Source organism: Athene cunicularia (genome assembly GCF_003259725.1).
Source record: "Athene cunicularia isolate RWA chromosome 18 unlocalized genomic scaffold, athCun1 chr18_part1, whole genome shotgun sequence".
NCBI classification, from domain to species: Eukaryota; Metazoa; Chordata; class Aves; order Strigiformes; family Strigidae; genus Athene; species Athene cunicularia.
The window spans coordinates 10,004,237-10,030,195 of NW_020799123.1; the positions used below are offsets into that span (position 1 = coordinate 10,004,237).

The 25,959-nt window shown below is 35.9% G+C and overlaps 1 protein-coding gene across 3 annotated transcripts in view; it reads left to right on the plus strand.

Moving 5' to 3' along the window:
• Positions 1–1,088: 1,088 nt before the first annotated feature.
• The window catches only part of HELZ (helicase with zinc finger), a 74,775-nt gene continuing 49,904 nt past the window's right edge, over positions 1,089–25,959 (plus strand). The window contains exons 1-11 of one of the 3 annotated variants that reach the window (XM_026860894.1): positions 1,089–1,318; positions 3,070–3,106; positions 6,440–6,564; positions 9,079–9,135; positions 9,952–10,000; positions 10,413–10,488; positions 13,447–13,645; positions 14,735–14,842; positions 15,156–15,453; positions 18,707–18,974; positions 23,630–23,963. In XM_026860894.1, coding sequence (XP_026716695.1) covers positions 1,109–1,318; positions 3,070–3,106; positions 6,440–6,564; positions 9,079–9,135; positions 9,952–10,000; positions 10,413–10,488; positions 13,447–13,645; positions 14,735–14,842; positions 15,156–15,453; positions 18,707–18,974; positions 23,630–23,963 — 1,761 coding nt within the window. In that variant the 5' untranslated portion in view covers positions 1,089–1,108. Of the gene's footprint in view, positions 1,323–3,069; positions 3,107–6,439; positions 6,565–9,078; positions 9,136–9,951; positions 10,001–10,412; positions 10,489–13,446; positions 13,646–14,734; positions 14,843–15,155; positions 15,454–18,706; positions 18,975–23,629; positions 23,964–25,959 lie in introns of all 3 variants that reach the window. The other 2 variants (XM_026860893.1, XM_026860895.1) reach the window with 2 other exon arrangements.

Below are 25,959 nucleotides of genomic sequence, written 5' to 3' on the forward strand. Positions count from 1 at the left end.
TAACTTCTTGAAGTTACTTTACCTAAAAATATCTAGTATAAAGGAAGCTGTTATCAGTGAATTTTTAAAGTGGGCTAAAGGTAGTTGTTCGAGACAATCATAATAGTTGATCTATAATCACAAATATTGGTAGTATGCTGCTTGCTAAAAATGAAAATGAGAACTTAACATCTTTTCCTCTTTCAGTTGTCAGAACACGTTTTTGTGAAGTCAGCTTTAAAGTACAGTGTCTCTAGGGATGTGTATCGTATATTTAAATATGTCAATGAAGGGAAAATATAGACAGGGATTATAGAAGTGTTTTGCTTTTTTACTGGTGGTTTAGATTGTGGATAGCCACTTGTCTCGGTTTATTGGCACATAATGGTGTCTGTCTTGTGCAGAGATTTTTATCACAATTATTTCAATTCCACGCCCCCACCCCCCAAGTATTTACCTTAAAATTATTTAAGAAGTTCTGCACAGAGGTGCTGGTGTGGTAGGGGTATCTAGACTTTCTCAGACATAAATGGAAATAAACCAACTGAAGGAAGAAAGTGGTTTCCTGTTGACCTCTAGTTCTTTCTCATTCATCCTTGTCCATCCACACTGTGCTTCACCCAGCTGGAGAGTGCAGCTCCTTCCCCTGAGCATAGGTGAGAAGTGCTTTGAAGAGAAGTGTTTTGAAGAGAAAGGTGTCTTGGAGTAAATAGCTGCAGGCTCCAAGAGAGAGAGCAAGTTGGCGGATGAGTTGTATTACTTCCAAAGCAAAGATCATGTTGCCAGTGAAGACCCAAAAGCCTCTATGTAGCAAAGTGCTTAAATCCATGCTGACTTTAACGTTTGAAAGCAGTTCTTACATTCTTAAAATCAGTCACAGGCTTCTTAAATACGTCTTTGAATTAGAATCAAAACTGAGAGCTGGGAGTGATGGAGAAAGGACTGGGAAGAGGTTAGGTAGTGAGAAAGCTTGGGATAGAAAATGCGAATGGCAGAAACCGAAGGGGATGTGATACAGCACCTTGAGATGGGAATGGAAGTTGGTTGGCAAATTGTCACTGCCATTATACAGCTAACCAACATTTTATCATCCCCTCTGCCCCCACTCTAGGATTTCTGTCCCTGAGTCATGGCAGACAGAAGACCAGAGAAGTCATGTGAACAAGCATGTGAATCTCTTAAGCAGCAGGATTATGAAGTGGCAGTGAAGCATTGCACAGAGGCTCTCCTTTCCCTCAGCCAGTACCCCCCAGCTCACCTCCCGGAGGCATGCCAGGCAGAACTCGACCGCATCAAAATCGAGACTCTTCTGTATAGAATTGCTTCCTTTTTACAACTTGTGAGTGTGACTCTTTAATAGTATCTAGTGAACTGGAAAGAACAATCAAGTGTCTTGTACCGTCAAAATTTAAATAAAGTTCAAGAGTTTTCCTGTGATTGGCATGTTGGTTTGCCACGGAGTCTTTCTTTCTCAAGCATATATGAGGCTTGTAGTTTTCCCTGATCTGTTTATTTTTCAGGATTGGGACCTATAAGTAGTTTGGGTCTGAATCACAGTTCAGTAAAAGAATGAAGAAAAATACTTTAAAAAAAAAAAATTCCAAGAAGGCAAAATATCTGATTTTAGGGTATTATGTTTGTACAGTTATGCTGAATTACATACCAAATTACCTTAGCTTTAAAGAGCATGATATTAAGGTTGAGAATCTAAGCACTCTAAAAACAAAGTTAAGAAATGCCAGAATTCAGGTGGCAGTTTCATACCTAATTTAGCTCCATTTGCATAGGCCTAATATTAGTCCTTTAATACTTGATCATATACTAGTTTGCCATTGCCAGGCTAGAGCATATCTAGTGAAAGATGCAACTTTTAGGCTCAGACAGATTTTTAATGGAAATATGAAAACTGGAGTCTTTGTAAAGGTTTGTAAATTCAAGGCGAGAGGCATAACCCTGAATTACAGGTGATCCCATTGCCAAATCTGTGTCCTTTCTTTAAAAAGCATCAGAAACCTACAGTTTCTTAAAGGAAAGGACATTACAGTCCTTAGAATAAACCTACAACCTGCTTAATGAACCTACATTTTCCCTTACCTTTCTGTTATGAAAATATTATTACAGATTTACAGGGCCCTTGTCCACCTGAAATCTTCATGTATGGGTTATGAACAGTTTCATTTCAAGTGAAAAAAGCTTGGCCAAGTTGTAAGACCATGCTGGGCAGCTTTAAGAAAAATCTGGCCCATCTGATTAGGGAGCATTTTTAAGCATTCTTTAAATAGATAGCTGAATTGGACTATGCAGTGTACAAAGCAAGAATTGGAAAACTTCTTATTTAAGATGTGACCTTTTGTATGACTCCACAGGGGAAGAGATTCAGAAATAACTTAAGATTTATTTTTTTAAATGGAAATTGTATTACTACAGATTTAACTTCTCAAAATTATTTACACAAACCAGTATGCAGATAGATGATTAGCAGTATTTGATACATTTCTGACCTGGATGCCTTCGAAAATCCTGTGAGGCACCTATCTGGGTGTTCATCATAGCAAAAGTTATTGCAGTAAGTCTTCAGGGGCTTTGGAAAAATACTTGTAATCAAAACCTTCCTATTAAAGACTTGGATTATATAGACACTTAAAGGCTTTTGAGTGAAAGAAAAATGCCAAATTTTCCTTCTTATTTTACTAAATGAAGCGATTTTTTAAATTGCTACTGAGAAGACAGTAAAATAAAATAGATACCTTACAAATTTCAACAGCATCATATTAGTGCAAGTTTAAAAACATTACAGTGGCCAGGAAAGAAAGTTAAGTTTTTGTATTTTTTCCTAGGTGTTGTGAGCCACCTACAAACATATATAAATACACACCTTTGCCCATTCCAATGTTCCTCTTTTAAAATGTCCATTTTCTGAGAATTTGAGAAAAAGCCAACATTCTAAGAATTAATTATATTATATTTGACTGATGTTCTTTACATATTCCACCCAGTAAAATGGATTCTTAAACTTGTAATTCGAGCATGTAGTTGTTTATGCTAACTGGAATAATGCTCTTTTTAAACTTTTCATGTTTTACCTTTCAGAAAAAATATGGGCAAGCAGATGAAGACTGTAGGCATGGTATGCTTATTTCTCTTTTTTTTTTATTACATAGTATTATAAATTGCAGTCAGTTGTCTGAATTTTTAAAACTGATGCCCAGAGTTGTTAGTTTGCTAACAATGTTTTTTTCCTAGTTAAAAGTATGTGTCTGCTTTATAACACTTTTTCTACTTTTTTTTTTTTTTAAAGAGATATTTCACTCTTTTGTAACTTGTGTTCAAGTACCAGAACTGAAATGCATTGTTTTGGCACAGCGGTGCTATTTGGCTAATAGATATTGCAGTTTACAAATGTAGGATGAATTGATAGTGTTAGGAATCTTATGATGATGAAGGCAGCTGATCCATCTTTCTTCCTAGGGACGTGGTGGGTATTTTGGTTTGCATTTTGGGACTTAATTCAGAGCAAATCAAGATGATGTACTTCCATTTATTCCTATTTGTTAAAACTTCCAAATGTGCATATGTCACATTGAAGTTGAGCCTTACATGTTTCACTGCCTTGTTCACTTGGGGTATTTTTAAAGGAATTAACCATCCTTGCTAATGTATTGTGTTATTCATGTATAATGCAAGTGATTCAAAACTCACTGAGAACTCTTTGCTGATTTTGGTAAGCATTGGATCAGAGTTTATCAGTTAGATCTGGAAAGAAAAGGTGGGTAGATCTCACCTTTCAGTTTCTAGTTCCTCAACTACTCTTGAACTTTAAAGGAAATTTCCTCAAACCACAGTTTTGTTCCACAGACTGTGTGATATACTATTCTAACATTCCTGTGTGAACAATGATAATCTTTAAATCATTCATTTCTGGTTTTGTGTGGGGCTTTTTTTTTGGTGGTTTTGGGGTTTTTTTTTAAATGCATTTAGTGCACTGATCGTCATAGTCTGGGGAATTTGTGGGGCTCTGCAGCTTGCTTTTGAAGGTCCACAAAACATAACTAAGAAAAGTAAACTTGCTTTCTGTAGGTGTAAAATGAAAGTTTAACAAATGTAGAAAGACTGAATATCGCTTAATCAGTATCATTCTTAAAATAGTCTGGGTTTTTTTTTCAAGCTGCTTCTTTTTAACTGTTGATATATGCCAAGGGTGTAATACTCTGACTAACCTCACAGTTGTCTTTCATGATGGCAAATAAAAGCAAGACACACACATATGGAAAGATGAATGATGGCTAAAGGAGGTAGGAGGGAGAATGCTGTTTAATGAATAGTATTCTCATTGATGAGATTTGATGGGTTTGTCATAGGGGTAGATGGGTGACAGTCATCTGTGAAACCTTTTCTTGGCATATGTGTCAGTTATCAGTATCTCAACGGAACTGTCATGTTAACTATTTTTCTTCCTTCTGTGGATGGGTTTAGAAGTGGGTGGAATAGGAGCACTGATCTCTACTTTTTTGTTTTTTTTTTAAATTAAGTGGAGAAAACAGCTTTCACATATACATTAGTAAGAAAGAAATAGTGTCCAGTTTAATGTTGCTTTCCTTAATTGATGCTAGCATATTCTGCAAATATTTTTTTCAGATCTAAAACTGAGGATGTTTTTCAACTTATTAATGCCATATTTATGTATGTATATAATGTCTGTGTATGAATATATATTTGTATGCACACATGCCCACCGTATATTTATGAATATATGAATGAACTATTAGGTTGTGGTTCCCTGTGATGTGCTGTTAACAGTTATAGTCCAGCATGTGACACTTTAGGGTATCTCCATTTATGATCCTGAAAGGTCTTAGTTTTAGTTTTATGTTTGAAATATCCTTGGGAAGAAACAACCTTAGTACGGACTACCTGATACTTGCCCTTCCTTAATCCTCACAGTTGGGTTTTTTTTTAATAGGTGAAGTTTTATTCAAGCTGCTGTTCTGTCTTTTTACAAGACTTGACATGTTGCATACCTATGACTGTTTTATTTTAACCTGAATGATAAGTGCATTTTGGAATAGCTGGAGAAATACATGTTCTTTATAGCCTGATAATTTACAGTCTATTAAATTATTCCACAAATCTTTACTAAAAATGCTAGTTAATGTGTTGTAACTTTTTACGTGCAACTGGATGTTTTAGCTTGGCTCAGTTAATGATATGAAATGTCATAATTGGACATGTCATCTTTGAGGTTAAAATAGCAAACTGTCAGACATATTAAAGCTATTTCTGGCACTGCTTCTTCTGATTTGGGAAGTAAGCTCTATTTTTGGAAATGTGGTCAGTATCATCAGAGTGGTGAATTCAGAGTAGTCTTTGAGGCACTTTATAAACAGGATTTGGTTACCATTTAATTTTGAAGAGATGTCTAGTTGGTTTTATGTAAATGTTTTGTGGGACTTTTTTTTTCCTTTAGTCTTTCATGCAATTTCTGTTAACGATGTGAACGTCTGTTGAGTGAGGAGTTTTGATTTATTATTCTAAAATGTAATCCTGAAGTTGTGGTGAATGTAAAATTCCTGTTAGCACTTAACAGGATCTGTTTGCATCTGCATGAGTAGCAGAATAAACACAGATGTTGATGTTGCCTGCAATAACACTAATATATATTATAATTCTGTGATTTTTAAGCACTGTCCAGCCTTCTTTTCAACTCACATGCATAGTTTACTAGCTTTTTAGTCACTCTGGCATTTCGTTTTCTGGACAGGTAACATATATGATTAAGTGTTATTCCTGCTTGTCTGAAGCACGTCTATATTGTGAAATAAATCCTTTCACTATTGGAAGTGTCAATGAAAGTGTCTGTTTGGCGAGCTATCTGATCCAGTGCTAGAAAGCATTAGGAAAGTTTTCTGTTACATGGAGCCTGTAAATTTCTGGACTCAAACAATCGTTCCTATATCCTGAGCTTTACAGCGTAAGTGAATAAAAGCCCTTTTAAAGTAGCAGGAATTGACCACGAGGAGGTTAGCTATATTTGGAAACGACAGGGCATGCTTTTTGTGAGCATGAATGGATCTTCCTGAGCATGTTTGTGTTACTGAGAGGTTGTTGGTTGCTATTTTTTTTTTTTTTTTTTTTCTGTGAAGAGGAGGTCCTTTGTGTCTGTGTCAGATATTTGAATTTACCCTTCCCATATTTAATTTTTGTCTATTTTAGCATGTAAACATTACAACTTTTTTTAGAGCTCATGTACAGCTTTTCTTAGATGGTGGGAGACAAGTTTCACGTTATTATTAGACAAGAGCAAGTAATACTTCCTTTACACCCAAGACTTGGTCTTTCCAAGAAGCCATGGATTTCAACCCAAGTTTCAGACTTTATTTTTATGTTCAAGGTGAAGGAAAACTATATAGTTTATTTAAATGTATACTGTGATGAAGCTAATGGTTGCTGATTTGTGTTGCAGTGCTGGGAGAGGGGCTGGCCAAGGGAGATGGATCTTTCCGTGCAGTGCTCTGCTGCATGCATCTTAAAGGGAAGCTGCAAATTGTGTCTAATGTTCTTTCCAAATCACTGATGGGTGAATCACTGGTAAGTGGGTTTGTTGCAATCTACATAATTTAAAAAGCAGTTTTGTATTTCCTTTTTAAAAAATGTGTTTAATAACAAACTTCTGAACATATGTTTGACTGGCAGGTTGCAACAAAAATGGTTTGTATGAAAAAAACAAGATTATACGGACATGCATATGTCATCAGGATACCTAGGTTGTTGCATTACCAGTGTTTCAGAGTTGTTATGGTTTTGCAAAGCTTTTTCTTTGTTGGCTCTGAATCCTCAGGGAATGCAAAATAATTTGCATATTTGTGCTGTTGACTAGAATAATATAAATCTCAAACATTTTCTTACCTTTTTTTAAGTTGCATCTGACACCATTTTGTATGTACTTCAAGAAGTTTAGCCATTAAAGCAAAAAAATTACAGACAGGACTTTGAAATAACTGGCCCGTGATAAAGCATGAAAAGCTTTTAGGAAAAAAAAAAAAAAGTGCTTTGCATTTCAAGACAAAAGATAAAGGTTTGAGTTCAAAGCTTCTATTTTACCCTTAAACTGTCAAAACTTGTAAAAATGCCTTTAACCCCATACGTGTAAGTAAGTGTTCTGACTCTTATGTGGCTACTTATATGGAGAAAATTAGGACATATATAAGTCTCCAAGGGATAGTGTAATTTTTCTTTCTGTAATCTAGATTAAATAATAGCATGCAGTTCATCACCATGAACTGCTGGTGATGCTAAATCCAGAAACATGGTCATAGCAAAGACAAGAGCAGCTCTGGTCAGACTGTGAGGAGTGTGTAAGTGACACCAGAAGCTGTTGTAGGAGAGCCCATTACCTTGAAGATGTATCATGTCTCCTGTTTGTTGGTGCTTAGCTTAATAGGTTGTTTTTGAGAGAGAGTTCTGTTTGTTTGGTATATATCCTGAATTCCCTTCCTGCCTTCCTATTGCCTATTTTTACATAAAGAAAAGATTTTATTCTTTGTGTAACTGGTGTTTTCTAATGGAAAGATGTTTCATTCAAAAATTCCTGCAGAGGTTGAAGGAAACTTGTCTTCAGAAAAAATTATTAAAATAACCAAAAGCTCCTTATCATAGGAAATGTACGTTGTCCTTGTTTTGAACTATTGTTGTGCAAATAAAGGTAGTTTTGTACATAATTCCAGAGTGTTTCCCAAAGCAGAGTTCGAGGTTTTTACAAGCATTAACTTATTAGACACAGTTGTTTTCAGTAAGAATATTAAACTCAACAACTGATTTACTGACTTGTGCCATTGTCCAAGAGAAGAAATGAGACAACGTTTTGGAATTAATTTATTGAAGAGTTGGAAGCCATCCACTTTCCTCCCCAGTGACTTAAGAGAATGATTCTTAGTAACATATTTATACTCTGATAGGTTTAAGCTCAACAGGTTCAATTTGCAGCCTTCTGCTGAAGAAGTGAAAAATAATTTTGAAAAACACCTAAGTGTGAGAATTGTTGAGTGTGTAAATTTTCAGCAAAGACAGTAAGTTCTGCTGCTCAGTAGCACAGTCAAAATGTGGAGAAGCATAACAAATGTTGTAGCACTTAATTAAATTTTTGCAGGAGGTTATTGAAATAAGGAACCCAGACCTGTGGTTTTTTAATCAAAGTTTTGACTTAACGTGAATGTGAAATTGTTACATTTGGTTATATATATTTCAGATAAATTCAATTCTGAAAGAATTTTACTTCAGATGTACTTGAATATGCAGTTACTTTTAGTTACATGGCTAATCTTTTTTTTTTTCTTAGTGAAAACTCCAAAAATTACATAGTCTGTATCAGAGCAGAAAGAGTTGTGAAACTGTAGAAATTCGTAATCTCTACAGTAGATCCTTAAGAAATGAGTCCATCACTGCAACAGCAGTGAAAGTTTGTTTTATTAATTCGTTTAGAGCCTGAGTGTTTCATAAGCACAGCATAGGTCTCACGTGTAGTGCTTTGCATCAGGAGCTTACAAAGTGCTCTGTGAAGACAGTCTGTATCACTAGCCCCATTTTGCAGATGGGAAACTGAGGCATGGAGAGGTGAAGTGACTTGCCTGAGGTCACCCAGCAGGCCAGTAGCCAAGTTGATAATAGAGCACAGACCTGCCAAGCCCCTGTCCTTTGGGCTGTGCTGCCTCCATGATTACTGTGCACGTGGAGTACTGTTCTGGAGGATAGCAATCATTATGTATTCTAGCTATTAATATTTGTCTTGAGTGGCAGCTAAACTTCATAAGAAATTTTTTTTTCTCCAGGTTGTTCTACATATGCTGCTTTTCTGCATTGTCCTGTATTGATACTTACTGTAGGTTTAGTGTTGGTTTTGGCCAGTATAGAATTCCCTTTTTCACTGTAATGTTTGCTCACTGTTATGCAGTACGTCATTTAAAATTATGCACTGTAAATCAAACTCATTTTTCCTTCTTGCCCTTCTCCTTGGTGGTGGTGTGGGGGGAAATGAACTTAACTGCTGTGATTTAATGCATGTGAAGTTTTACATGTCTGGTGTATTAATATTTTTTCTTCCCCCAGAACGGGATGGTAACTAAAGATCTGACACGACTGAAAACACTTCTTGCTGAAACAGAGGTAATAATGAGTATATTGTTGGGGAAAATAATGAGCAGTACCTGAAACAGCTGAAAGGAGATCTGGGCTCACTATGAACATACTGGTTCAAACATTATTGTTTCCACTGGTCTGTTGGTCTTTACCACCTCCTTATTCAGGAACCTTTCATCACAATCTTGTAAGATGTATGAGAAAATAGAGAAAGATGCTAACAGGTTGTTGACTTTCTTGAAGTAGCAAGTAGAAAGAATTCAAAGCATTAGATCTGCATTATTTATTTACTGTTTTTTTCTCTTTCGGAACCTACTCTGAAGTAATAAACATGACTTAAGAAATCAGTTAACAAATATCAGTACCCTCTCAGTCACTGTTTATTGTATTAGAAGCTAATCTGTCATGTCTGATAATTAAATTGCCACTTTTTTTTTCCCCCCTTATGCTTTGTCATTGATTTAGGCTTTATTTTTAATGTAGAGTCAAAACTGAAAGACATCTCAATGCAGTTTAGAGCTTTGGCCTTTTAAAAACTTCACTGTAGTCCATGTTAAAATCATCACAGGGTGGAATTTGTCTTGTAAAATCTCTAAAATTTTCTTCTAACAATGAGTGGACTTTAATTTCCTGTCAGAATTCCTTTTATCAACGGCTGCAATCCAGTTGTTAGGTTAATGTGAAATTCATGTTTGTGACTGGAATTGATTTCAGACTTCTGATTAATATTTTTGTGTTGGTTATTCTAAAACACATTTTGACAGCAAAGAAGCCAAAGCGGTTCTTGTTGATGAAATTGGTTTGTGTTCCTTTATAACTGTGGGTTTTTTTATATAATTGTAGGCAGCTGGTAAAGTACCGTCAGGATATCATGTAGAAGATTTAGAAGAAGGTATGTAACTCAAATCTTGGAGCTCCTTCATTTTTTAATGAGAAGACTCGGATTCGGCTGAAGGCTCAACCACTGCGCAGTAATCAAAAAGCAAAAAAGGGGATTGGCTATTGTGATGAGCCCTGGGGTTTGAGGTAGAATTATCACTGACTGAATTTGGAAGCAGAAGTTTCTATTTATTGGTCAAAGTGCTGTATCGGAGCCTGCTCCATTCTGCAAATTGTTTTAAATTTGCCTTCATAATCTTTGAACCTTTGTTAGGAACTGAAAATTAATTTTTGGTGGATAATTTTGCTTGTGTACGAATAGGTTTTGGGTTGATGTTTAGCAATACAGTTCCCTGGACGGTTGCAATCCGACTCAGAAATACTTGGCAATTAGAAAAGTAACCTATGTTTTGCCTACTCTGCAGGGTCCCGGGATGGCTGGCAGTTCCGCCCTCCGCCCAGGGGAGTCACAAGCAGTGAAGAATACACGCTATGTAAAAGGTAAAGTCATTGCTTTGTATCAACATTCTCCGAGGGATCATAATGTTTAATCTTTTATTTAGCCGTTGACAGAATGATTAGGAGGTCAGGAAAACGAAGGGACTTGTTGGAACAAGAGTTGATTTGTTCACAGATTTTTGGAAAGATCAGTTTATCCAGAAGCACTTCAGTTTATAAGAGAGTGGTTTGAGGACCGTTTTTGTAGTGACAGGTCAGCATCTGTCTTTTTCCCCTATATTTTCTAATTTGTATAATTTCAGGGATGTGGAAAGTTCCCACAGAAAATGGTGTTAGCAAACTGAAGCACAGTGAGGTGTGCTTTGACAGCAGGTAGCGTGCATGTCTTCAGATAAATGGGCTTTGTTGATAGATGGGCTTTGTCTTTGGATTAAAAAAATGTTTGTAGAATCTCCCTCTGGATCTCATTATTTCCATTTTGCATAAGCTCAGATAAACAGAGGTGAATTGCCTTGCTGAAGATCCAGTGGGTTGTATTGGAATTTCTCCTCCTTGTCTTTTTCAGTTGTCTCATCAATATTGCTTGTACTGTGTGTTGTTAATTGTCATTACTTACCTAAAACTATTAATATATATGGGGAGGAACCATCATTATGCACTTGATTCTGCCATATATGTAACTGGTGGAAATAAATTATTTTAAAAACATGAGCAGGAATCTGACCTGCTTTTTAAATGATGTAACTGAATCGATGGATTTGGGTTACTTTAGTCATTATTTTCTAGAGATGCTATATCTTGCCAATTCTTGTTGACTTTTATCATATCTGGTGCATATTGAGCAATTTTTAAAAAGCAGGTATTTACAATTTTTAGATCATGATGACTTTCTGTTAACATCTATACCATGTTTCCAACCATTGCTCTGAAACATTTTTCTACTAAAGCTGTAATTAGCTTTATGCACACTGTTAACCCTTACAGTGAGAAGGATGTGCCTCACTCAGCAAATCCATATGAACAGTATCATTCTGACCATGGACTAAAGATTTTAGTTCCTTATGAGGAGGCAGTTCCAGGTACTGAATATGAATTTTTGAAGCTGTGGTTTATTTTTCCCCTGTGTGCCATAAAGCAGTAGGAGTACAGCATATTTATTCTAGATAATGAAGCTATGGAATTGCAGGAGGTATTAAATAAGAAACTAAGAATGAGAAAAAAAGTGTTAAAATATGAACAATGAGAACTTGGAAAACTTGCATAATGATGACAAATTTTCAAGTAATATGCCTTCTATTGAATAATGAAAAGGAAAGCCACTTGATTTTCATGCTGCTATGTAGCGAATAAGAACAGCTCAACAATTTTTTATGCTTGCTCTGCATTTACTTTGAGCCATGAAAATAATAATTGTACTTTAGCATTCTAATGTAGTGGTGAATTGGAAAGTTTACAATAAAAATACTAAAATTGACTGCCAGGAAAAATATTTTAATTTCAAATATATTAAGGAACATAGCTTGAGAATGCTTTTAGTAACATCATTATATATATCATGCTTATTTTATTTACAATTTGGGCATGCAAACCTTTAAATACATTTTTCCTGTAAGAAAAGATCAAGTATGCTAAATCAGGTTATAACCAGTGATACAAGCGTGGCCTAGATATCCAGGTACTTTTGCTGCAAGGTTTTCATGTCATAGTCAGGTGTTATTTGTTTTTGTCACATAGCTCAAAGTTCACATTCTAATTCATGTTGCATTACATAATGCATTTACTATGGAAAGGTTATTCAGTCACTGATCCCCTTCTGCTGTCTTTATTAGTGATGTGGGGTCTTGACTCGCTGTATTAATTTAGTCTTAGTGCCTCCTTTCTTTTTGTACAGTAATTCCTTACAGTAGGAGTAGATTCTTTATATACATAGGTATCCATATGAAATTCAGATATAGTTACGTTTACAGAGTTTCTATAAATTTAATATCCTGATAGAGATCAGCCTGCCTGGCTTTATTTATAATAAATGTGATGCTTACATTAATTCTTTATAGTCTCCTTATGCAAAACAAATAAGCAAGACAGCCTCCTGGCCTGATGTTTATAGTTTCTTAGTAACTTCTCTTGGTAACTTTTCTTGGTAACTTGCCCCCTCATTTTATTATTCATTTTGTCATCTATTTTTTTAAATGCTTCAGTTTTGAAGAATGATGAAGGTGCAGCTACTGCCTTGTATTTTATAAAGATAGTTTCCAAGTTATACAGTCATTTGCCCAGACTTGCAAGAAATTCTGAGAACTAGAATGCTTGCATTGTATACAGACATTTGGAATATCATTAATTTTGATGCATAAGCACATGCCCTTAAATGAAAAATATTTGTCTTTAACAAATTCTTAACCTCTGCAAAAATAGATCCTTTTAGACTGATACACCCTTTACAAAGAAGAGGATTAAACTTTCTCCTTGGGAGATGATTTCTGTGTAGGTGTATTTAGTAGAGAGGACCATGTGATGTCACTGTTGCTCCAGGAAAAACTGCTGAATGAGTATTTATCTGCTAATAATGTAACTATTGGAGGAAATGATGCTGTATCTTCCCTTTGTCCCTGATTAACAGTGGTTTATTCATATTAATACAGTGCCTAGTCATTTCAGGGATGGTCCATGATCTCATTGTGTTAATTGCTGTACAAACACTTGAATCTTTCTTCTTTGAAGCTGGAGATTTCTTAAGAAGACTTCTGTCCCCTCTATGTTTCAAAGAGATTTGATACACTTTTCTGGACTTTGCAGTAAGAGAGGGTGCTGCCTTTCTTGCAAAATGCTGTGTACATGTATATATTTCCAAATTAGTTTACATAGACTAAACTGCCTTAGTTCTGTGAGAGAGACTTAAAGAATGTCCTTCTGACTTTAAAAGTAAAATTTTGATAAATTAATTTTCTTAATTGGAGACTGAAAAGTTCAAGGCATAATCGTTTGTCCTATTTTATGTAGATTTTTAGAGCAAGGGATCTGCAGGTACGGTGCACAGTGTACTTCAGCACATTCCCAGGAAGAACTAACAGAATGGCAAAAACGATATGCTTCCCGCTTGATCAGATTAAAACAGCAGAAGGAAAACAAACAATGTTCGGGCAGTTATATGGAAACCTTGATTGAGAAATGGATGAATTCGTTATCTCCTGAGAAAGTGGTAAGGAAAATATACTACTTCCCTATGTGCTCATATTTTAAACTAACAGATGAGCCTGTTTTTGGCCCTTACTATCAGAGCTGGTCGAATTAATCCTTACCAAGAAATTGTCCAACCAGTTTGCTCCCTTTTCCATCCTGCCCTACGTTTTCTTGCAAAGATACCAAAGACTTAGACTGATTTCTGTAACTGTACTTGTTCTTTTCAGGAATTTAGTAGAGCTTGTGAATTACAGCTTGTGGGTTCATCACAGCTTGTTCATTTTGCATACTTACTATTCCCAGTGCAGGATGGGTCAGCCAAGTCTCATGGTATTGTTCCTGTTCCTTGACTAGATGGCAGAGCTTTTTAAACTGGAGAACAATAAATGGTGAAGCTTTCACGACTTAGTGGAGAATACTCGTTTGTGCATGGCTCCTTTTCTTTGCCTGCAGCTGCAGGCACTTGTATGAGGAACAGCCAATCCCTGAAATGTTCAAAAAAAGTTTGAATACTGAAGAGTGTGGGGTATGGATATGATCAAACTTAGCAGCTGTTTGGAATTCCAAAGAATGTTTTTTGTGGCATTTGACCAGCTCTACTTACCACTGACCCTAAGGAGTTTTCGGTCCATCTATTGTTGATTAAAATCTGGGAAGAGTGGACTTTCTGCAAAATGCATTAATGAGTAGAAAGCCTGATTCTAGTTTCCTGGTGTCTCTAGTAGTCTCATTGACGTCAGTGAGATCTAGGGTCTTCTGGAAATGCAGTCTTTGGGCCTCATTGTATCAGACCTTTCTTTCCAAAAGAAACCATGTTTTACCTTAAACACAATTAAGTTGGTTTTTGAAAAGCAAGTTCAGTGGTTAATTGTCCTTAAATGGTTATATTCTTTGCTTACACAGTATGATCTAGTAGATTTGGCTTGCTTGTCTCCTCTGAATTTGCACATATTTTCATTATTTCCTAAGCAGGACTTGCATCAATCCTGCACAATCTAGGAGACCGTTCTTTCCACTACCTGTTAAAAAATAATACCTTTTCCTGAATGTTTTTATTTTGTTACTGCCTGTAGCAGTTTAATGTTACCTTCTTTTTCTTTTAATCTAGCTTAGTGAATGTGTAGAAGGAGTGAGAGTAGAACATAGTCCTGAGCTATCGGTAACTGTCACCACCAAAAAGTCTCATCAGACATGGACATTTGCGCTCACCTGTAAGGTAGGACTACTTATCTTTTGAAAGTGAGTGAGTAATAACTAGAATGCAGCCCATAACCTTTTGCAATTAAGATTTCACTTGTATAATTCTTAAAATAGAGAAACTTCCTAGCACCATCCCTTCCCTTTTTTTCCTAGCAGCTGTGGTGATTATGTATTGTCTGCCTAGATTTCTGGAAAGCAGGGCTTGTACCTGCTCGGAGAAGCTGAGAGTTCTGAAAAGCTCTCATTATCCAATTGCAAATGAAGATATTCCTGAAATAATTTCAGTTTTCCAACATCCTGTCACTTCAACCTTTGCATTTTTTTTATAGCCTGCAAGAATGCTGTATCGAGTGGCATTGCTTTATGATGCCCATCGTCCACATTTTAGTATCGTTGCAATATCTGCTGGAGACAGCAATACCCAGGTATCACAAGAAGTTCCAGAAAACTGTCAGGAATGGATAGGAGGAAAGATGGTCCAGAACGGAATAGATCATTATATATACAAAGTCAGTATAGCATTTAACACAGAAATCTTTGGAACTTTTCGCCAAACTGTTGTGTTTGACTTTGGATTAGAACCAGTCCTCATGCAACGAGTAATGATTGATGCTGCTTCAACTGAAGGTAATGTATTAAAAAATTCTTTTGGAATAGTGGAAGTCTTTCATGCCATCTCTTTTCACATTTCTGGGCAGAACAGCATCTGTATTAACAGCTAATGAATGTCTTCTACTGTACACTGTGTTCATCATATATATGAATATAAATAGTGGGCATAAGCTTCAGAGGGTCTAAATAAGGCAGATAACTGGAGTATGACGTACTCTGTATCAGGATATGGCTCCTAAATCTCATCATAGTGCTGGAAATTTCTACTTTGGTATGTGTCTGAAGGTAGCACTGGAAGTTAAAGTATGTTTATGTTTTTAAACTCATTCTTGTATTGATGAAAACGTTAAGCACATAGAAGAAGGTCAGTAGAGATATGAAGTGTTTCTGTATAAGACTGCACCTGGTAATTCATTAATTAATTAAAGCAGCCTATCAGAGAAGTTGCTTGTTTTTTTTTTTTTTTTATTCCCTCTACTTGCAATATCTGACTGGGGTTGTCAAAAGCAAGAGGCAGAGTACAGGCTTGTAACAATTGCTGTTGACACAAATTTTGAAAATGTGAAGAAAGTGTGACTGTTCAAGTAAAAAAAAAAAAAATAAATTAACCACATGTTACTGTAAGGGTTGCATTCTGTTTATGAAACTGGTCTGTGCCTTTCAGTTCAAACCTGAAATAACTTCACTATCAAAAAGATGCCAACAAATTGAAAGACGTTCGAAGAGGTGCAAAAATGAAGGAAGCACTTTGATTTATGATTAAAAGATTGAGAGCTAAATATAGGTCTCTGTGTCACTTGGCAGCAAGCAAGGGATAGAGTATGGTAATTTTTTATGAAAATTGGAGAGATACAAACACCAAAGAAACGAATTGTAGCACTGGAATATAAGCGGGAAGAAGAAAAAAGAAGGAAAAAAGTTGAAACTAAGGAAACAGCAACGTTCTATTCTTGGCCTTTATTTTCATAGAGCAGTCTAACATTTGTGACATTAACTAAAAGAAACTGTACATAGCGGATACCAAAGATCATGAACTGATCTTTCCAGATGACCCAAGTACTTGTAGCCAAGAGCAGGAATACTGTACAAGTTGTAACGTCTCTCGAAGCAGAGGTTATTGCATTGCGGATGAGAAACTATGCTTAGAAGCAAGGCTGTGGTCTTTTCAGGAACTGTTATACGATCTCCATGTAACGATGTGGGTAATTGCAGGTGACAGGCTTCTTGAGGCATTGAGTTTGTGGAGGATAGGTGTCCTTTTACTGTAAAGCTGTTTTAAGATCAAGAGAACCAAGCCGTAACTTATTTGCAAAGTTACTGTCAAACCAGTCTATGGTCTGGGTCCTCGTTGGCTTAAACTAGCTGCTAACCACAGTGATACAAGGAATAGGCAATTCAAGTCCCCGTGATAGTGATGGGTGAAGTTGAGATGGTGCTCTCTGGCTTTAGTTACTGATATTTCCTTTTCACATATTGCTTGTCTGTGTGTAGACAGATACTGAAGTCTTCAAGCAGGTTGTTACTAACATTTATTTTGAATGAAAGGAGTGCTAGGTGCTTTACAGATGTTAAGTACAGCATCCTTGGGTAATCTTAAGAATTAAGAATGCTTGTGTAAGCAGGCAAGTGGAAGGGGTAAGAGAACTATGTTGGATGTGTGTCTGATTCTGTTGTTGCTTTTACTTTTGGTATATAAGAACTGGGATCTCACAGAAGTGTTTTTTCTAAAAGAAAGATGCCTGAGGTCTCTACATTTGCGTGTAATTCAGGATCTTGTTTAGATATGTAGGCAGGAGAGAGAGATGAACATTAAAATATTTGAATGGAGGAGCCTCCATTATGCATTTTGAAATCTTTATTTGCTGTGGAAAAAGAGAACTAAGAAGTTTTCTGTGCACTGAGAATGCACAAAATGCTCTTTAAGAAAGGGTCACTGTACGCACAATCTGTGCCAGGAACTGTTGATGTCAGGCTTCCAGTGGAAGCCTCTCTAGTGCTTGGAGTTAAATAGCTGGCTTTCTAGCAAACAAGGACTCAATCCCAGCAAAGTTACTGAGCTTTTGTCATCAGAAGTATGGTTAGTACCAGAGAAAGCTTCATTTGTGGGGAAATGATTTCTAACACAGAAACCACACAAACATGGACTTTTTCTTGTCATACATTAACTATAGCCCCCAATATGGTTCAAGCTTGAGGTAGATATTTAAATAGGGCTTCTTAGTGACCACATGAGATCAGCGAGTAAAATAAGCTACATTCCTGTAGTCAGAGTCAAGCTGAACTGGGATTTCTTTTGCTAAAAAGCTGTTTTCCTTCTATTTAGAATAGACAGCCAAGATGATGTTAAGTGTTTAATTTGAATTTGAAAATGTCTTTTTTGCACATTTTTCAGCGTTGGTGTGATATCCTGGATACCTATCTTAAATCTTAACTCAGAGATAATACATTAAGATATTATAGCTTCACTATAAATGCCAAATATTTTCAGCTCTGCAATTTAACTGCAGTTCTGTTAACTGTTGTCATAGTGTTTTTGTGGCGTTAATGAATATATTTTGGGTGGCTGTAGACAGTGCTTGGTCTTCTGTTTCTCATTTAAGCTATGTGATCCCTGAAATTAGGGTATGCTGAAAAATTGTTTCCTTTTGATTTTCTAACTAGATACCATGTTAGGTTACATTTACCAAGTTTTTAACTTCAGCTATGTAAGGCAATTGTCTGCAGAATGCATATGGTATGGTAGAATTTTTTTTAAGACTTTCACAGTGTTGCAAATATAATGATTTCTTACCAGCTAGCTTCTCAACTTTTTTTTTTTTTATTTTATTATCTTCTGATTCTTATAGTATATATTGTAAGGTTCTTCACTGCTTTATATTTTTGAAATGTGGTGATGTTGCAGTTGGGCTTTGAAAGATACTGCAATGCCAAGTCTGTCAAAGTTACTTGTGATTATTAAAATAAAAGTGCTTTCCTTGTTTGTCTGTATTACTCTCTAGATAGCAAATAGAATTATTTTATTTTCTGATACTGGTTGAGATCCTGCTTGCTCTCTATATACACCTGGGAAGTAGGGATGGTAAGTACTAGCAATGAACTTACTAAAGCTGTTGTAGGCAGAGGGGACTTTTACCTACATTTAGTTCATTGTATCTGATGGGATTATTTTAGCAGTGTGTTTTTGTTATTGGTTTTCTTTTTTTAAAGAAAACCCAAACACCTATGGAGTCTGAATTATTTTCTTTCCCTATTACGTGTCTACATCTAGATCTTGAATACCTGATGCATGCACGGCAACAGCTACTAACCACAGCTAAGCGTTGGGATTCTACTTCTAAGACTATTGTAGAATTTGAGCCTAATGAAACTACTGAATTGGAGAAGAGCCTTCTTACCAGATACCAAATCCCTCTGTCTGCTGACCAGCTATTTACACAATCTGTCCTGGACAAATCATTGACCAAGACCAACTATCAGTCACGGCTACATGACCTCCTTTATATAGAGGAAATAGCACAGTATAAGGAAGTTAGCAAGTAAGTGATACCTTTTATAAAAATATTTATTGGATATTTCTTGCTGTCTGTTAAAATGAGGATGACACCTTCTTTAAACCTACGTGCTTGTTTAAGATGCTAATTCCTCCCATTTCTTTGAAATGAATTTGAGTATTAGTGTGGAAATAGTAACTTTTGGTAAGGGTCACTAGCACTTAACAAATGTAATTTATTGGTAACTCATTTAAAACAAATAGTATGTATCAGTCTATGCTTACAGTTGGAGGCACTAAACAGCTATTGTACAATACTTTGTTAATGTCTGGATAATAATTATTTTTGTATATAGTTTTTTGTCTCTCTCTATGCAAAAACAGTATTAATAATAGTAATTTTGTTCCTTGGTGGAAATAGGTTATAGCAAAGTGATATAAGAAATCTTTGTATAAAAGGTTGAATTGTGGGTGGATCAAACTCTGATCTTACGATGATGTGGCAGCTGACTTTTATTATATTTATTCTCTAAATAGGCTGAAACCCAGCTTCTGAATAAAAGTTCCTAATAAAAGGCATGTAGTATACATTGTTTGTCTTGTCCTGTCTTTCGGTATTATGTATGTATTACCCAGCTGGATTAGCTGCATGAACAAATACCAAGTTAGGAAAAAGCTGTGAACTTCCCATGTATAGACTTTCATGGGGCCTTTTTTCTTCTGTAGTTTGATATTTGTGGTTAAAAACTTTGCCTGTAATCATGTGATAGGAAAGTGTTTTGAAGTGTTGCACTACTCAGAAAGGAAAGTCAAAAAGGTGTAACTTCCCTCTAACCTAATCTGGTAGAAAATTTAGTTCTATCAATTACTGAAGTTCCAATTCAGAAATGTCTTTTTTAGACAAACCACTCTTGGAGCTACAGAGAATTTAGGAAGAAAATACTATGAGTAGTTGTATTTCTGATGCTTTTAAAGCAGAAAACTGATTCAGTTTCTTTTTTGTATCTCAGATGAAGGGCAGTATATCTGAACTATTGTTCTTCATATCTTTTATCACTGCTGCTGTCTACTCTTGAGCTGGAATCTAACAAACTGAGGAATCATGCTTGAACACTGTTTTCAGCATACAGAAACACTCTGCATCATAAATATTTATAATCAGGTTGACTTTTGTAAGGCTTTTTAAACCAAAAGTGGGTTTAAAGTAAATATTATTAAGTATGATACAAAATTAAACAATATTTTTACTGAGTGAATTTTCACATTGAGAATTACACTCGCATGCCTCTTAGGAAACCAAAGAGCAGCATGCCTGTAGAAATAAAAGAACGACGAGTGTATCCTGTGTGTAATGCTTCCCCTTTGGACAATATGGTGCAGCGATAAGTTATTGCTCTTCTTTTTCTATCTAGTAGATTAATAAAAGTGAGTTTTATTAATGTTCTTGAAACCGTCTGTTTTGATAGTGTTGACGACAGAAATACTCTTTTGATCTTGTAGCTGACCCACTTTATAGCAACAAGGCTCAAGCTAGCACACTTTTCTGATCCTCTGCGGCTAAGATCACACACTTGGTATTCTCTAGTGACGTGTCAGGGTTGCAAGCTTAGAAAGGGGCCCAGAAATACAAATGCAAGTGGGTTGTAACACCTCTGAAGTGGTGCCACGAGTGAAAATGTTGATGAGCTGCTGCTCGCTAATGGGTTTGTGTATGTATATCGTAAAAGTTGTAGGGTTGTCAACATGGCCTCTTATGACAAGACTGGAATAACATGAGTGTCTGCGGTTCAGAGTGCAGTGTTTGGCTGGGTTTTAAGAATGTTGCTTTCTCACTTTCTAGGAAAACACTGTTTCAGGCTTTATGTGGGATCACCTGAGTGAAAGTATTGGATGAAGATTGCAGTCGTTTTAATAAGTCTTGAACTCAGTTATAAGGGAGTTCATTTCTGGATAGTCTCAGAAAGCTTTTACTTTTAAATGAGGTTTATTGTCATATTTCATGAGGCGTTTATAAGAAGTGCTCCATGAGTACATCACAGTAAGGGAGTTACTGCTGTTTACTTTCCAAATGCAAATGTCCTCTGTAAGAAAAAGCCACACAATGTTTGATCTTGGTACTAGTTTTGTTTTGGAAAGCGTTGCCCTACATACACCTGTTGATGGTTTTAAAACTCTTCCTTTCTGTCTTGCACATTCCAAAGAAAAACAGCATATAATTGTTAGTGTGGCAAGAACGTACTGTGTATTTTCTTGTATGAACATTAAAGAGCGTGTGAGGTGACCTGTAGCTCTTTCCATGCAGTACACTGTCTGCTACCAGAATTACAGAGCAGATTTATCCTCAAGGCTGTGAAAACATGAAATACTGGCTTTGATGGAAAATAAATTTGCTTTTGTCATTACTGTGTCTTACATTTATCAGTGCATAGGTAGGTGTCACACTGCACACCCTGTCTGAACTCTGCATGTATAAATGTAGGAGGAGGTGTGCTGAACGTCATTTTAGAAAAGTGTTATATGGGGCTTTGTTCAGAATGGGTTTACTTGGCCTTTGGGAATTTATTGTTTGCTTTGGTACTGCATGGATTAATGATTTATGAAGTCTTTCTGTGATTTCTGTGTTTTAAAATATGAACAACAGTCTTTTTCTTAGCTACTTCCATTATCACTGCAAGTAGGCTGGGATTTTGCAGTGCTTAGGAGGAAATGTAAGTTTTTGTTTGTTCGATTTGTGTAAGCCTGACTGAAAAGCTTATTTCATATAAACCTGCAAAACAAGGGTGAGGAATGGATGAAAGAAGCAACATTTAATTTATTTTTTTTTTTTTAAATCTAGTCCTTAAAGGTTTTTGTAGTTTAACAGTTTGCCAGAAGGTGTCAGCTTACTCAATGGAAATTGCTTGATAATCTCTTAAACTTTAGATTCCCTTTAGCACAGCAGATTCAGTCAACTGTGAAGACACTGACTTCTGCCTTGTCTCAGAACAGCAGTAATACCGTTTTTCCATCCCATTTTAACAAATCCTAATTTGAGAATGTCCTGATACATATTTAGCAATATAGAGGTGCAACTTTAAGAAAGCTTTAACAAAATAAATTCACAGTAGCAAGTGATAATATCTTAGTAATAATGCTCAGCTCTTGGTTAATGTCTTAAACACTTTATATATTATTTTAGCAATCATCTCAATGAGATATGAGCTGGTTTAGGTGTTGCTAGCTTGATAAATCCTTTGGAATAGTGCCACACTTGTATAGAAGAAAGCTTGGATTTGTTGTGTTTTTTAGCACCTGTGGAAGGGTTACGCTTAATTCTAGTGTGCTCCATGAAGTATGTACTTGTGAGTGATTCCTTTAACTGTAGCTTGTGCAGTAAACTTTGTGGTTACTGATGAACTGAAATCTGTGTTCAGTAAGAAGACATCTCTTACTTTTTGAGAGTAGAGGTGTGTGAAATTTGGATCTGACTTAATGCCCATATTATGTAAAGAAGCAACTATTACCACAAGGGGGCAAAGTTGCAATTTTTGTGCAAGACTCATGATTTTCCAGATACGAAAAAAAGATATTTGATTGGTTTTGGTAGATGTTTAATTACCAAGCAAGCTAAAATGTTGGATTTTATTGTTACAGGCTTATAATTATTGATACTACAAGGCTTTAAATGATAAATTATGAGTTTATAGGTTAAAATACAATTTAGGAGAACAACACATCAAATAAAAGCAGTATGAGAAGTATTATAAGAGAATGAGTTTTATTTCCAAGAGATGTTATTTCATTTGTGAAAAGCTTTGGTTTTCACTTTTTTTCTGTAATTTATTGCAAATTCAGGAAAAAATTGCTGCTGAGAAGAGAACTGAATATTGTTAGTGTGGCTCCCCTTTTGATCTTTTTAAAACGAGGTTGAAGCAATCTGTTTTAAAAAAACCCAACACTAGGAGATAACTGTGTATTGGTGAGAGATCAATAAAGTGTGCTAATAAGTCCCTTTAATGTGTTATGTATGTGACTTCTAGAAAATGGTAACTACAAAGAATGAATTTGTTACATGTATGATTACAGGAAGAACTTGCTGCTAATAGGAATTCTGTGGATAGATGGTTTATATGGCTGAGCCTATGATGCATTCCCTCGTTTCAAATAAAATTATCTCATTCTAATGCCTACATTCTGATTTCAAGGCATTTTAATCAATCCCTCTGAATTATAGGTGTAGTACCAGGTACCTTTTAAGATGTAGATTACCCTCTTTTGATGTGCAGCCTGGAAGAGATACATGAAATAAATAGGAATCTTACTGTGATCTTTGCACGTCTCTCCTTGAATACCTAACATAAGCTTACAAACTATTTAAATAGAAATTTTTACTGCTTTGGGACATGCACAGCAACTCTTAATTCAACCCAAACTTACTATGGTCTCAGAAAATCTAGTACTTGATTCTCTCTTGTGAGGGTTCTTTTTTTTAAGCTTCATAGATGTTGATTCTTTTAAATACATGTTTTATAGGCTATAATCAAAAGGATGATGTATAAACGTTTTACAGCTACATACTTACGAAGGGCCAGATTGGTTTTACTCGTTTATGTGTAAAAGTTACATATTCAGCATGTAAGGCAGTGACTCTTCAGTCTGAATGCATGAAATTTCTGAATCGGAGAGCATTTTTCTGCACTGACTCGATACTTTCTTACGTAGGTTCAACATAAAAGTGCAATTGCAGATTGTAGCAAGCTTCATGCTCACTGGTGTTTCTGGAGGTGCAAAGTATGCCCAAAATGGACAACTTTTTGGCCGCTTTAAGCTCACTGAAACGCTTTCGGAAGACACTTTGGCTGGACGGCTGGTGATGACCAAAGTCAATGCTGTTTATTTATTGCCTGTCACTAAAGAGAAGTCAGCACAGACCCAAGGAACCAAAGAGAAGGTTTATGAAGCAGCTATTGAGGAGAAAACAAAAGATTATATCTTCTTGAGGGTATCCAGGGAATGCTGCGAAGAACTTAATCTTCGGGCAGACTGTGAAATGCAGGTAAGTCTGAGTGGAAGCGTTTCTGGTATGGGAACTGTTTGCATTATGTCTGTTTTGACTCCACCCAAAATAATTGCTTGAAGATACAAGTTTTATTGTTCATCATCAAACACAGAAAGCAGAGCATGGATGAGAATTTCAGATAGGTGAAATCTTTTTATACGTAAATATACGTGAGTGTGTGTATATGTAAGTCTTATTATTTGGAAAAGAAATTACTGTTTTAGAACTGTTACAAAATAAAAAATGCCAGAAATGAAATTCATTAAAACGTAAAATTCAGAGATGATTAGGCATTGCTTGCAGATTTTTACTTCTATATCTCATGGTTTTGGGAGTGCGATTTCTAAGTTGTCTTAGACATTGTTTTTACATCTCTGGTTCAAATTCAAAGCCTTCTCTTGATGGAGTTTTAAAGGAAAGCTTTGTCTTATTTATATTTTCCTTCAGGTAGGCGTCTGTGGGTAGTTCATGGGCTTTCTTCCACTTCTATTTCACCAGACCTACCCACCCTCTCCCCTCTCGTTCTGAAACTACTGAATGTATTGCTTACTCCTGCTGCCTGGACTTTTCTCCAGCTTCATCTCTCTCATGTGGCCTCCATTGGTTTGTTAACCGTAGCTATTCTCACCAGAGACCTCAGGAACTTTTTCTTAATGAAGTTGAATGAGGGAGTTTTCTATTCCTATGTGTGTTCTCAAAAAGTAATTTTTAAAAAATATCTGCTGCTCTTGACATAGCTTGAGCTTGAACTCGGTCTTTGATAACTTTCATCTTGGATTCCTTATTTTGTATCTTCTCATTCTTTTTTGTATCTTCTCATTCTTTTTGTTTGTGTCATTGTGGATTCCACTATTTGTTCGTAGGCCTGAGGTGAGATTAATTTTTAATAAGATGTGTTGAGGTTATCAGTGGGCCTTGTGTTGCTTTCTGCAGCCATAACAGAACAAAAGGAATATTGTCCTTCACTGGAAAAGTCTTCAACTTACAGTATTTTCTTGATGAAGATGATGAGAGTTGGTAGATGGAGGCATGAGGAAGGTGAATAAGTACTTCTATTACAGATATCCTGTGTTTCAGAATGATAATACTTGCCTCCATGGCTCTCACCGTGCTGACATTCAAGATGGATATTTATCTGTTTTGGAGGCATTCAGTCACAAAATGAGGACTTACAACATTTTTGCTAGAGAAAATTGTATTGGTGGTAAGATCAGGTTTTTGTTTCTTGCAATCAACATGAAATGGATTAGGATACATTTTTTTTTTTTTAAAAAAAAAGAAAAATTGTGTTGCTTGCAAGCAAGATACATGCATTTACAGTTAATACACTAAGGGAAGACAAAGCTCTAGTTAAGTTAAATACTTAAACTCCTCACCCATCCCCAGTGTGTATCTGCTTTAGACCTTGTGATTGATCTTGTTACCAAACAGAAATAACCTCAAATTAAGGTCACTGGCATTGCTTGAAATAAATGCATTTTCACCAAACGATTATCTCCTCCCATTAATTTTGTTTTGGGAAACATATGCAAGAGTCCTAATGTCTTAATTTAACATGGATAATTGGTCTGGGAAGACTTACGTTGTTCTGGTCTCTTGGCTTTGTGTTTGTTTTCTTAAAACAATAATTAAACTTACTAATTGATTCTGTCAGAAACTCCAGTGGAATACAAAATGAGCTGGGGCTTCAGTAACTGGCTTATTTTTCTTTGAGTGTCTTACAAAACTTTGCCTGAGGGAGCAAATCTATTCTGTGTTAAAAACTGGATCCTAAAGTTATTTGTAAAGTCATTTAGTACTTCGTACATATATTGGTGAGCTGGTGGTCAAATCCTCAAAGTGTTACCTATGTTTTAATGAATTTTAACTGTGAGGAAATTTTTTCTGACTAAGTATTGACTGGAAATTTAGAAAGGGATCCTCAGGTTAGAACTGAGGATGTTATAATTTGGATGTATAGTGTTTCTGTTAAAGATGCTGAAAATTTTGCTGT